At 36.4% G+C, this 13,888-nt stretch overlaps 1 protein-coding gene and 1 pseudogene across 2 annotated transcripts; both read left to right on the forward strand.

Moving 5' to 3' along the window:
- Window positions 1-6,462: 6,462 nt before the first annotated feature.
- LOC136223485 (protein KINASE OF THE OUTER CHLOROPLAST MEMBRANE 1-like) lies at window positions 6,463-10,587 on the forward strand (annotated as a pseudogene).
- Window positions 10,588-10,861: 274 nt separating this feature from the next.
- Window positions 10,862-13,657, forward strand: LOC136223554 (uncharacterized). Of its 2 annotated transcripts, none has more exons than XM_066011619.1 (4): window positions 10,862-11,028; window positions 11,563-11,690; window positions 12,482-13,016; window positions 13,161-13,657. In XM_066011619.1, the coding sequence occupies exons 1-4, from the start codon at window positions 11,003-11,005 to the stop codon at window positions 13,432-13,434; spliced, it is 963 nt and encodes a 320-aa protein (XP_065867691.1). In that variant the 5' UTR covers window positions 10,862-11,002; the 3' UTR covers window positions 13,435-13,657. The 2 variants fall into 2 exon arrangements, with proteins under 2 accessions (XP_065867691.1, XP_065867690.1); XM_066011618.1 differs by having other exon boundaries at window positions 10,864-11,028; window positions 12,476-13,016.
- The last annotated feature ends 231 nt before the right edge of the window (window positions 13,658-13,888 follow it).

Consider the following 13,888-nt stretch of genomic DNA (forward strand, 5'->3'; position numbering starts at 1 on the left):
GGTAACACTCCACCACGAAGAAGAAGAAAATTGGTTAAGGCCAGTGAGAAGACTGTCAGTGAACCTCCTGTGCCACCACCAACTCTTCCTGACTTTATTATTTCAAAGCCAACTAAGGACCCCTCTACAGTCAAGCTGAAATTTTTCAAACGACAACAAACCTCTACTGCTTCAGCGTCCTTAGAAAAGCAAGCCTCTATTTCTTCTCAACAGGAACATGCCGACCAAAATGCTTCTGCCACCTCAACCAGTCAGGTTGAGCCGATTACTGTGAATGCTATTTCTTCAAGCATGGTGCTGACTCCACACACTTCTGCCCCCGTCAGCACAGACAGTATTCGTATTACTACTTCTCTAACTCATCTATCTGCCGATCAATCAACTATACCTGAAACTCAAGTATAGATTGAAAACACTATTCCAGTCACTGACCAGGTCACTCCTTTCACTCCTCTTCCTTCCGGTCACACTGATGTCCCTGAAGGCTCTCAAAGCTATCTGAATGCCACTGAGTCCGGCAAAAAGCTCATTGACTCAGTGCAAGCGTTGATCAGAGACCTTCAACATTCCACTCCTCCTACTGCTGGGTCTTCATCTATTGAGACTACTCAGCTCTCCCAGGTCACTCAGCTTCTCAACGAAGTTAAGGGACTCAAGGACTTGCTGAACGTCATCATTTCTTTTCAAGCACAACAAGCTAAGTAGGATTCAATCGCCAAGCTGGCTGAGATCCAGCTGACAACTGTGCAACACTTGAACTCTTTACAACAACAAGTTTAGAAATTGTCAGCTATGAACACCGACTATGCCACTTCATCTGAAATCAAGATGCTCTTTGCTCAGCTTCATACCGAGCAACTCAAGACCAATGAGCAAATGGTTTCTTACAATCAGTGCTCAGTAGAGCAAATTGGTGAGGCTATTCGTTTGCTGAATCTGAATAAGCAAGAGATGGGTACTGACGCAATGAAACAGAATGAGATGCTGTCTATCACACGACAAACCTTCAACCACATTCATCATACCAATATTCAACGTCAGTATTACGACACAGCCCTTTTAAAGACCTTTCACCAAGTCTTTGCTGGTCTTACTGAAGCACTCATCTGGCAAGGCAAAGCTCAGGCGTTTAACGTCAACATGATCAGTGCTGCTAAACTCAATATACCCGAAGAGGTATCCACTGATGGAGTTGCAATCTTTGACGGCGTCAATGAAAGCGCTGAGAAACTTAAGGCGCTGTCCCAAGAACTGACTCGAGCTGTCTTAACTGATGCCTTCAGACTTCCTCCTCCTGATGCTGACAAAACGGGGGAGAAAGAACAAGCAGCTAGAGCTCAACATGAGCGTAGTCAGACTCAACTAAAGAAAAAGAAATAGATAGGCTAGCTCAGTATAGACTAAGTCAGATGTAACCTATATGCCTTATCTATAAGTTTTGTTCTGTAAACACTGACTACTATCAATATATCATATCTGCATCTTTAATTCTATTCCTGAGTTATGATATATGTTACTGTGTACTGAGTCATTATGTATCTTCAATTAAATCAGCTATGTTTAATACTTATAAAACTTACTGACTGAATCAAATAACATGTTTGACATTGACCTATATGTTTATAAAACATTGTCTTATAAAACTCATTGAACCAACAAATTACTCAGCGCACTCTAAATGATTAAACCTTCCGCTTAATACTGAGTAAATAGAATATGTTGAATAAGCTGACCTATATCTGAAAACTGACCTTAGACTTACTCGATCAAACCGTTAAATGTTTAGAGTAAAACTAAGTCAGTAGCTCAACCCTTACGGGGGAGTTTGCTAAGATATACTAGGTCAACTATCATGGGGGAGCTCAATACTGAGTTCCTCGCTGAATAGTTTTGCCAACATCAAAATGGGGGAGTTTGTTGAAACACCTTTCCACATAATTTTGATTTGACAAAATTGTTTAAGTATAATTGAAATACATATTCTAAAACACACTAAGTTTAAATGCTTTGATTTATTCTACTAATGTGTTTGTTCAATGTTGAGTTAAAATTGTTTATAAGACACAAGAATTAAAAGGCCCAAGCCCAATACGGAAGTCAAGGCCCAAGTCAAACAACTCTGTACAACTCGGCCCGCGTTTGTTAAAACGTTGTCGCTTTGGACAAAACGCAACTCAGCAAGAGAAGGATCTAGAAGACCTTCAGGAACAACTTCAAGATGAAGCTGCTGAGTAGTCTCGACAAAGCGTACAAGACAGCAGCTGGCTAATGAAAACTTCCAGACAAAGTATTTCTACTTTGGGTAATGTTCAGACGACACAGTATGCTGTCTAGTTGACTTTACCATAAAAGGAGAGACAGTCTGCTGAGCTGACCGAGGACAGAAGATACACAAATCTAATTGGCCGAGAGCTCTGAGCAAGTCAGGATCACAACGACAGGAAGCCGTTTCCCTCCAACAGTTATTTCGAAATTCAAAATGACCGATGCCCAGAAGTCTCTATAAATAGGGCCATCAGAAGCTTCATTCAACACAGAACTTGATCAAGCCATTACGCTGACCAAATTTCTACACAAGTTCTGCAAGCAAAGAAGCAAAGCAAATCTTACACTACAATTCATACATTTGTGTAAAAGTCTAGAGTGATTATTTCAATCGTCTAAAGTGTCTTAGCAAATCATTATATAGGACAAAACACTTATCATTTCTAGAGATAGAAAGGAAAGGCTGAGTACTCGGTTATAGTACTCAGCAAGAGATTAGGATTGAGTAGAGGTATAGAGGAAGGTACTCTTGTCATACTCAGTTGCTAAGATTGTAAAAGGTTTGAGGCTCTACCTTTAAAGAGCTCAGTAGAGGATTCGAAATCTCGGAACGTGTTCCGGGGACAGGATGTAGGCTTAGAAGAAGCCGAACCTGGATAAATCTACTGAGTAAAGTATTTCTTACCTTTAACTCCTTATATATATTGCTTGCTTAAAATAACCACAAACTGACCAAGTAAAGAGGTCAAGTTGAGTTGTGCGTGTTGAACATCTGAGCTCAGGAATAGACTCTAAGTGCTATCTCCTGACTCAAGCTAAGAAACTGACCTAGTCACCAGTTGACTAAGCCAGTATCTTGCTGTTTACTCAGCGCCGCTGTTAAAACCTTTTTCCTTAGAAAAAGAAGTCTGCCCTAATTGCGAAAAAGTTTAAATAGTTCCTAACCCCCCCTTGGAACTATACTTGCAACCTTATAAGGGACCAACACTTATCGCGTCCTTCATTCGGCCTCCAGTTTCCTCTTCCTTGACCGCATCCTCGGCCTCTTCCTCGGCCTCTAGGGAATTGAGTGCTTCTATCATTATTGTTGTTGCCGTTTTCATTTCTGCCTTGACTTCTGCCACGTCCTCGTCCTCTACCATTTCCTCCTCGACCTCTTCCGCGTCCTCTGCCGGACTGACTACTTTCACCATTTTTAAACACAATCTTCGTTGCTAAGACTTGTTCTGCGGAATCTTCTCTTCGTTTCTCAAACCGCTCCTCTCGTGCTTGTAGTGACCCTACAACTTCATCAACAGACATTTCGCTGATGTCTCTAGACTCCTCCATAGCCACCATTACGTAATCAAATTTTGGTAGTAGTGATCGCATAATTTTTTCAACAATTCTGGACTCTTCAATTTTTTCTCCATACTGCCGCATCTGATTCACGACAGATTTTACTCGGGATGAGTAATCATTAATAGCCTCCATCTCTTTCATCCTCATCATTTCAAATTCTCCTCTCAGCATCTGTAAACGAACTTTTTTAACTTTCTCCTCCCCTTGAAGAGAAACTCGTAGGATTTCCCACGCTTGTTTGGCGGTGGTAGCTTCGGCTATGTTCTCGAACATTAATTCATCCAAACCTTGATGGATGAGAGTAAGCGCCTTTTGATCACTTTTACGATTTTTCTGCAGAGTATCTTTTTCTGCCTGTGTCAACGCTGCCTGGGACTACGTAGCCTTTTTCGACAATATCCCAAACATCTTGACATCCGAGTAACGCCTTCATTCGAATACACCAACTTGAATAATTGGTTTTGGTGAGCTGAGGGTATTGATAAGGAAGTTTGAGACCGTGTGACATTTTTTATAGGGTCTATTTGGCGGAAGACTGACTCTCGTAATATGGCTCTGATGTCACTTTGTTGAAATTAAAGGGACTAGAATTGAAATTTAGAAGGACTATCTTTTGATTTTTCGAAATAAATTATTTCATTGGACACAATGCCACTTGCCTTCACTTCTAATTCAATTACAATTACAATTCACAAACCCTCTTATAGAGGTTACAAGCATACAAAAAAATAAAACCAACCCATTCAAACCAACCCATACATATTTAATTCGTTATCTCTTATCTTTATCTTTTTTTTTTTTGACTTTTGACCATTGATTTTTTTTTCTTCAACTCACATGGTTGATTTCATTTTATTTATTTATTTATTTTATTTATTTTTTTATATAATAAATTAAGTTTAATTTTTAACATTAACTTGAATACAAAAATAACTTGAACTTCAACTTGTCTTTTATACAGAGTAATATAAATCAACTTGAAAATATTTTGTTCCATAATATTTATCTTTTAAGGTTAAGGTATAAGAATTAATTAATTTTAGGAAAAATTATAAAATTGGGTCAAATAGGAGACACATTTATATATTTAACCCATTTACTCAACCTATAACATATCTAGATTGTTTTTGTGTAACTTTCCCAAAATACCCTCAATATGTTTGTAATTTTATGGCGCGGCTATCTCCCTCCCACATGACTTCGCAGATTCTAGCATATGCGAAGCTAATGTTTGGTTTAGTTGATGATTTTAATTAGCATATACGAAGTCTGGATGTGTTTTTAACAAAATTCTCTAAGTGGTATATAACATTATGTCAAACAACAACGGATTCTAACATTAAAATCATAACATTATCAAATTTTACAACAAGATTGCCTTAATAAACTCCTAACAAATCACTTCAAAGTGAATGTGACGAATCTGGACGAAAATTTCTCCATGTATTGGAAGTTCAGACTTTTTGGGATGATAAATGGAAGTCCAGACCTTTTGGGATGGACGTATCACATGGTACACAACAAGATTGGCACAATAACTCCTAACCAATCATTTTAAAGTAAATGTGACCAATCTTGAAATGGAAGTCCAGGTCTTTTGGGATGGATGTCTCTCATGGCACCCCAGTACGCCGTCTTCCATAAATTGATGTTATGTATTCAACCACCTTTAGAAAATTTTAATCGTGTTAGGATGGAAAAAGGAAGATTTTGGCTTCACGAAACGAGGATTCACGAAGTATGCGAATATACATGTGCAAGAGAGAGGATGAATTTACTTCGTGAAATTTACTTCGCGAAACGATGATTTCGCGAAGTCTGTGAGGGAAAAATCATGAACTTTGCCATCGCAGACTTCGCGAAATCATCGTTGCACGAAGTAAAATCATCCTCTTTCAGGCTCTTTCTCCTCCCATACATTCGCAAAAACGGAATATGCTAAGTGAATTTCTGGAAAAAACGTAGAGAAAACAGTAGATACTTACATTTTTTGACAATGACCATATGATAAACTGGGAAAAACGATGAAAATAACGTAGAATAACAATTGCTTTGAACCGCACAAGAAGAAAAAACCAAGAGACGAGAAGAAACAGGAAAATGAAGAACCATTGCGTCGTTTTCTAGCAATAGGAAGATGAAGAATCAAGAGATGAAGAGAGAAAGAAGAGAAAGACATGGTGATGAAGAGAAATGGTTCAGATTTCACGAAATATAAAGGAAGAAAGGAAGATCAAAGGTCTGGGAAGAGGAAAGGTTAAGGAAGCATAAGGAAGAGACCGTTCGCGTAAGGGGGAAGAGGAAATGTTAGGGGTATTATAGGAAAGTCATACAAAAACAGTCTAGATATGTAGTAGGTTGAGTAAATGGATTAAATATGTAAATGAGTCTCCCATTTGACCCAATTTTATAATTTTTTCTTAATTTTAACTAAAAAGACTTTGTTACTTTTGTATTAATTGCAAATATTAATTAATTTTTATCGATTTTTAAAATAAAAAAACAATTTAAATATAGATATATTTGGTAAAAATCAATTAATATATATGGATTGAATGAAAACTATATATTATTGAAAAAAAATTCTTACACAGGGACTAATATTTTTTTGAGCACTTCTTAACACATCACTTTGGTCCACAAATTTTGTTGGCCATAATAAACTGACAATTAGATAATCTTAAAACTAAAAAACCTAAGAATTAAATTGCTTTGAATAAGGCTTATTATCTATTATTAGTAAAAGATAAAGTTTGATTACCATTTATTTTGGATTTGAAAGTTAAGTGACATGACAATTATACAAAATTGAGTGGCCATGTGATCTGCTCCATAAGTCATTTTTAGCTTGGGCAGTAGAAATATTCGGATATTTCATTTCATGGGGGAGAATACTGATGTGCCAAACAACAATATTGAACTTCCTATAACATAAAATGTTATTTTAGTTTTCTTAGGTCTCTTTTCCTTTCTTCACTCTCCTTAATTCTTGTATTGCACCCATAAAAACAATTTCAGGTTTTGATTGGCATCGGAAAGTTGGAATTTTTTTGCTAATCGCATTATCTCTCTCCACCACCGGTAAGCTCATTCCCCTCCTTAACGTTTTCAGCAGCTTCTGGTTCCTGACAAAATGAAAGAAAAAAGAAATGATTTTTTTTGTTGAAATTTCTTTTAGAATATCCATAATTCTTGATCCTATTTCTTTTTCTATGCTATCATTTTGTTAGCGATCAAACATGGGCAATCGTAAGTGCACTCTGCGTACATTGTTTTTGTAGCTATTTTGAAAAAGTTGTAGATTTGATCAAACAACTCATATGTGTGAATGTGAAACTATTGCCAAGTCATATTTCTTTCTTCTTATCTTTCTATATTTTCAAAGTTTCCAGTTATGTCTGATCAAAACAAAAAAGTATCTGATAAAAAAAAATTTTCCAGTTATGTGGACGTGGAGATATCAAACAGGTTCTGCTTTAGAGCTATTAATTTTTTTTGACAATGATCATGTCTTATTTTTAGCCAAGTGAATTTATCGATGCTTTTTCCCAAATAAAGATATATTATTTTTCAATATATGTTGTGATCCAGATATAATTTGATATTTTACAATTTCAATGAATGGAGGTAGGTATTGGATATTGTGTGTTGCCTCTTGAATTTAACTGAGCTTAATTATTGGATAAGAAGGGTTAAGACTCGCTGATTAAGTTACTGAGTTAGCTGAAGTTGAATGTAGCTTGAGTTATATGCATCAAAGGTTACTTTTGTTTTTGTAATCATGCAAGTTTTAATAAGGTCTTCTGACTTTTCAGCATTTATAGTATATATATGTTTGTATGTGGGTACTGGGAAGTTGATAAAGAATATGGATGAATTCTTTGCCTCATGATCTTTCTTTCTGCAATGCCAGAAATAAATGGCTGAAAAGATCAGAGTGATTGAGCGAGCTGCTTCCTTTGAGTATATGCTTTTTGAAGGAGATCCTGACCACTTAAGAGCAGTTATTGCTACACCTACCCAGATTTCACCATGGATTAGAGCAGCTGAATTGAAGTTGAAGCATAGGATTGGGCGTGGCATTTTTGGCGATGTTTGGTTGGCAACACATCATCAGGCAGCCGATGATTTTGAGGAGTATCATGAAGTGGCTGTTAAGATGTTGCATCCATTAGATGAGGACCTCACACAAACATTTGTGGATAAATTTGAAAAGTTATTTTTGAAGTGCCGAGAAATCCAAGGTGTTGGGTGGTTGCATGGCATCTCAGTTATGAATGGACAAGTAACTTCCTTACTCATAAATTTGGCCTTTCATGTTGCTTTCTTTTTGTTTTTACTCATAGTGGTAATATCTATGTTTCTGGTATCTTATTTTTTCAATATGATATTCGTGTATTTTTCATGTGGAAGATATGTATTGCTATGAAATTTTTTGAGAGATCAGTTGCTGATCAGATAGCTTTGTCAAAAAGGGGCAAGCTTCAATTGTCAAATATTTTGAGGTTATGCTTTTAGGACATTATTTCTTTTTCTTTAGATGCAATTGGTATGGTAATATTCTCATCTCACATGCAGCTGACATTGATAGGTACGGAATAGATTTGGCAAGGGGAATCCAAGAGTTGCATTCAATTGGGTTGCTAGTATTAAACCTCAAACCTTCTAACTTTCTTCTTAATGAGCATGATCGGGCAGTTCTTGGAGATTTTGGAATCCCTTATCTTCTACTTGGGATTCCCTTGTTGGATCTTGAGACGGCTTTAAGACTTGGAACGCCAAATTATATGGCTCCAGAACAGTGGGAACCAGAAGTTCGAGGTCCTTTGTCTTTTGAGTCAGATTCATGGGGGTTCGGATGTAGTATAGTGGAGATGTTGACTGGTGTAGTTCCCTGGTTTGGGAAATCGATTGAAGAAATATATCAGGCAGTGGTTGTCAAGCAAGAAAAACCACAGATTCCCAGTGGACTACCTCCTGCTCTGGAGAGTGTTATCAGTGGTTGCTTTGAGTATGATCTCCGCAATCGACCTTTAATGGAAGATATTTTATGTGCATTTCAGAGGTAAATATGTTTTTTTGTTACCATTAAAAAAATATGCATGTATCAGACACTAAGTCCTGATTCATGCAATAAGATCATATATATTGAAAAGTTATGTTTCCTTTATATGGTGTTGTGTTTAACATTTTTGTTGCCAAATTTACTGAAACTGATAGACCTTCAAATGAAATTCAGTGGAAGCATTGAGATAGTTCTGCAGAAATTATTGGCATATGTAAAAAAACTAAAACTATTCCCTCTCTCCTTTACTGTCTCCAAGATAAAACCTACATTTTAACTTGACATGTAATGTTGAACTAGGAATTCTTTTCCAGTCTAGGACACACTATTCGTTCAATTTGTACTGTGAGTTGTATTGGTTATTCTTGTTTTTGTCTTCCAAAGGTCATGCAAATGGAATCTTGATTTGCATGTGAAATCACAAAAATGCTAGTTGTTTGAGGTCTGTCCAACCCTATTATTATGTTATTAATTTTATATCCATGCCTCTTATATGGTACTTACTCATATATCCATGGCTTGTATATTGATGTATTTCTAATGAAATTATTAAATCAGCCTTGGAAGACAATGTGGTCTGAGCACTTGTCAATTTCATTTTGGTGATTAGATTAATTTATGCTTTCTATTTCATACTTAACAATCTTCATCCATAATCTTGTTAGAATGAAGTGATTATTCAGCTTAATTAACAAACTGAGTCTAATTATCATGTGCGCTTCCTTTTTCTCATGTTTGCATTTCCATTTCTTAGATTGTTTTGATAATTTACTTTTTGTACTTGCAGTTCTCAGAATACAGTTTATAGTGATGGAGGATGGGTTGATCTGGAAAGCAAAGCCATTGCTGAGAAACCATGTGATGGCGGCTATGGATCGTGGTATCTCTCCAAAGACTGTCTCCAAGTGGGAGACACAGTTCGTTCAAGAAAACCACTGGATTCATGCAAACCTCAAACTATGGATGTGCGAACAGGAACTGTGGTTGGTCTGGACTCTGATAATGATAAAAATGATTTTGTGAAGGTCAAACTTAGTGGGATGCAGCATCCTCTAAGAGTACAAGAGTCGACGCTTGAGAGGGTGACATTTGGATTTGCCGAAGGAGATTGGGTGTGTCTCAAGGAAGAAGAGAACAGTCATTCACCTGTGGGAATTTTACACTCGGTACAACGTGATGGAAATGTGACAGTTGGATTTTTAGGGTTAGAGACAGTATGGATGGGTAGCTCTTCTGAACTTAAAAAAACAAAAGCTTATTGCATTGGGCAGTTTGTGAGGCTGAAAGCAAATGTGGTGACTCCACGGTTTCAGTGGCCTCGTAAAAGAGGAGGAGGAGGAGAATGGGCGGCTGGGAGGATTACACAAATATATCCAAATGGTTGTCTTGTTGTGAGTTCCCAGGGAGGCTTGTGTTAGGGGATGAATCAAACATTTTCTTAGCAGATCCAGCTGAAGTGGAAAGAGTTGGTTTTGATACTTGTTCTGGAGTTGTGAACAAGTATCAGCATGTTGAGGATTTTCACTGGGCTGTTCGTCCTCTCGCAATCGCGTTGGGTTTGTTTATGACCATGAAACTTACCATTTGTGCCGGAAAAAGAGTAAGCACGAAGATGAGGAAGGACAGAAGATTAGGTGGTGGTAATGTAGGTTGGTTACCGACACCGGTTGCAAATATTCTTTTCAAACAAGGTGTTCCTCCTACTTCCACTGTTCTAGTCTAGTCTGTGAACTAGAATAGAATGGTTTTGAGACACTAATGTAAATACTGATGTTTGTGAGAATAGTAATTAGAATAAGCTCATATTACCATATGCATGAGCTTATGAATGAATATACACTCCGTCCCTTCTCAACCTATACATGGTTATACTATGTTGATTTTGTACTTTTCATCTTTGTTTTTTTTTGAATAAATCTTAATACTGGACTTAAAACTTAAAAGAAAAAATATGTACAATGTAGTCATTCTACTATAAAAATAAAATTTTAATAAATGAAATAAAAGACTTTATGTTACACGGAATGAGTAAAAACATAAAACAATTATTTCTTATGAAAAATTAATGTTATATTATAATATAAAAACATTTAATTTCTAGTTTTCCATGAAATTAAAATCATTTACTTTTTCTTTTTATCTATATTGGGAACTTTTTGAGTAAAAAAAGAAACTGGGGAAATTAGAATATTAAACTGCGTAACAAAGCGCCCAATTTACAATCCAGAGATCACAGAAGCTCACTTTATGGTTTCTTTCTAGTTTCCGCTGATTTCCAAACCTGAGAAAAACGAAGAAAATCAAGAACTGATAACGAAGTAGTAGCAGGCAATGAAAGGGACAATCTCGCTCGTTTTGTAAGTTGTTTCTCATCCGCTTCTTCTCCTTAAACCTGCCATTTTCTTTTCTTTTCTTTTCTTGATGAAGGAAAATGGACTAAAAGTTTCATGTTAACCCCAGAAAGTTAAGGGGATCCCTTTCTTTCTTACTTGGTTAGTTTTATTGTGTTTGGTTGGCGGGAAACTAAATTGAGGTTTTAGTTACTAATGAAGTTCGGTTAGGTAGGGAGGAGAGCCACATATGGGATTTTAGAACGAATCATTTCCTGTTGAGATCATAAAAACTCAAGGCTGAAAGCATTGAATTTCTTTGTGTTTGGTTGCTGATAGAATTAGGAATAGGCTGTTGAAGCTATTTTAAAATTTGTCATCCCGACTTATTTCTGTATCCGCAATTCTTGCCTTATCGACATGTGAGTTCATATGCACTAAATTAAGTCCTTTTTGTTCCCCAATTAAGGAAAATAAAACGGAATCCATCATTTGATTAGAAACCTTGAAATTTGAAAACGTTACTTTTCTTGCTAACGAGAAGAAATATACTTTTCTTAGGAATCCTTTGGAAGGAAATGACTATGAACAACAGGATGAAGAAACAGAAGGTCAAAATGGTGAGATGTATGGCATGGCCCAGAAAATACAGCGCATGGCAGCTTACAAGCCAGAAACTAGTAAAAAAGGTGAAATTTTGCTACAATGATGCTTGATTTTCAGTCTAACATCTAGAAATTATTCAATTTTATTGTATTTGGAGTTTAGATCGTTGGTACGAAGATTACCATAATCTATTATCATGGGTAAGAAAGGAGAAAAATCATGATATGCTTATTTTTTAATGTAAAACCCTATAGCTTTTCAACCCGTTGTTTCGTTCAGGTGCTATAGTAGAATTAGTGTTAGAAAGCCTAACAAATATGATGCAGTGTCAGTTCTGATAGACAATACATACACAGGTTGATGTTTAACACAATTTTGTATAGTATATACTTATTTTGATGATTCAATATGCCCTTCTCTAGGAAATTTAACAAGTGGAATATAAAGGGTGTGACTTATATTTAGATGCTATATCAAGTGAACTGTTACACAAACAGTACTAGTAATACCAAATCAAGTATGCATGCTGTACTGTAGTAAGATTTGCCTTTGCTTAGATGTTAGAGAGTGTAAACCAAAAAAAAAAAAGATGTTAGAGAGAAGTCCCTCACTGTAAACTATAAAGTATAAAATTGGCTTCTTTGCTTAAAAAAAAAAGTATAAGTCCCTCACCTTCTTGTATTTTTGTTTAAATAAATAAATATCATTTTATGATACTTATCTATAGTTCGTTAGAAATTAATGTGTTTCAGACTACAGATTGCAGCATAACCTGCTTAAGCCTATGTGTATCTTTTGTTTGTGTAGTCCATGTTTATGTTACAAACAAAGAGGTTATTGCTAACTGACATTTAACACTGTAAACAAGGTGAAGAGCTCTCCTGGCAAAAATATAGTCTGTGGAGACAAGAGCAGAAGAGTAGAGTAGCAAGACTGCAGAAACAGCTCAAGGCAAAGTGGGAATTCGATCAGTTAATTGAGGAACAACTGAATATGTTCCATGCCCATTACAATCGTCCCATGGTCTCAACCAGTTTTAAGGATGTAGCTGAGTTCCTCATGCCTGCATCAGCCCCACCCCATGAACTAGCTGCCCTCACCTGGCTTGGGGAGTGGCGTCCGTCTGCCATTATGGATCTCGTTACTGGCCTGGTGCACTCACCAATCTCTTGCTCATCATCCATCAAGTATTCAAGCAGCACCAAAAAGATCATCTCACAGTTTGTCAATGAAATACGCATCGAGGAGGCAATAATCGAATCAGAGATGGCCGAGATTCAAGCCACATGTATCCTTCACCTTCCATTTTCTCCTTTCAACAATAATCGACCACGAACTATTGCATTAAGCTGCATTCAAGCGGAGTTCAAGAAGATTGAAAAGGTCATCATGAAGGCCCAACAACTCAGGTCCACTTTTTTTTCCTTTTGGTTATATGAGCAGAAATCAAAGTAGACAACTTTCTGAATCTTGCAGGAATGACATTTAAATGCCTGTGGTATAGTTGAGTTTTAGGAGGCAGGTAGATATATAATATGTAAAATGGGTTGCAGGTTCAAGGCATTGGAGGTGGGGATTAAGAGGATATTAAGCCAAACTGATGGAGCAGAGTTTTTAGTGGCATTTGTTGGAATTCAAGATTTGATCCATAAGTTTGCAGTAGAACAGAAGTTACCACATCTCCCAGCAGCAGTGCCTGGAAATAGTTTTGTATATAAGATACAAGAAGGGATGGGAAAACGTGCTCTAAAGCAAAGAAGCAGCATTCAAGAGAATCTATGTCATACAAATAGATCAAGCGGAGTTGTGAAAATGAGTAGATATTGAATCCCAAATTAGAGGAGAAAATGTACAGATTTGTCTTAGTACTGCGAGACAGAGACAGATACTAACTATAGCAAAAACAGGTTTGCATATACAACTTTGGCATAGGATTATGACTTGTGTATTATACTATAATGGTAATGGGGGAAACTATATTTTAAATTTTTAAATCTGTTTAATAATGATGGCATAGGATTGATACCATGTTTCTCATTTTACATTTAATTGTCAAAGTTTATGGACTAGATTATTTTTTGAACTATCAAATTTGTTCAAGGAAAAAGCTGCTTTCTTGTACTAGCATTGGGTCAAGGTCAATTTGGGGGCCTTCAACTACTCATTTTTGGGCTCTTATGGCATAGTTCAATGCTCTCCTTAATTGGTTGATAACTCTTTTTAAACTTAATGTATTCACACTAATTTAATTTTATAAATATTATCACTAAATTTGAATTTG

The sequence above is a fragment of the Euphorbia lathyris genome, chromosome 3 (assembly GCF_963576675.1).
Source record: "Euphorbia lathyris chromosome 3, ddEupLath1.1, whole genome shotgun sequence".
NCBI lineage: Eukaryota > Viridiplantae > Streptophyta > Magnoliopsida > Malpighiales > Euphorbiaceae > Euphorbia > Euphorbia lathyris.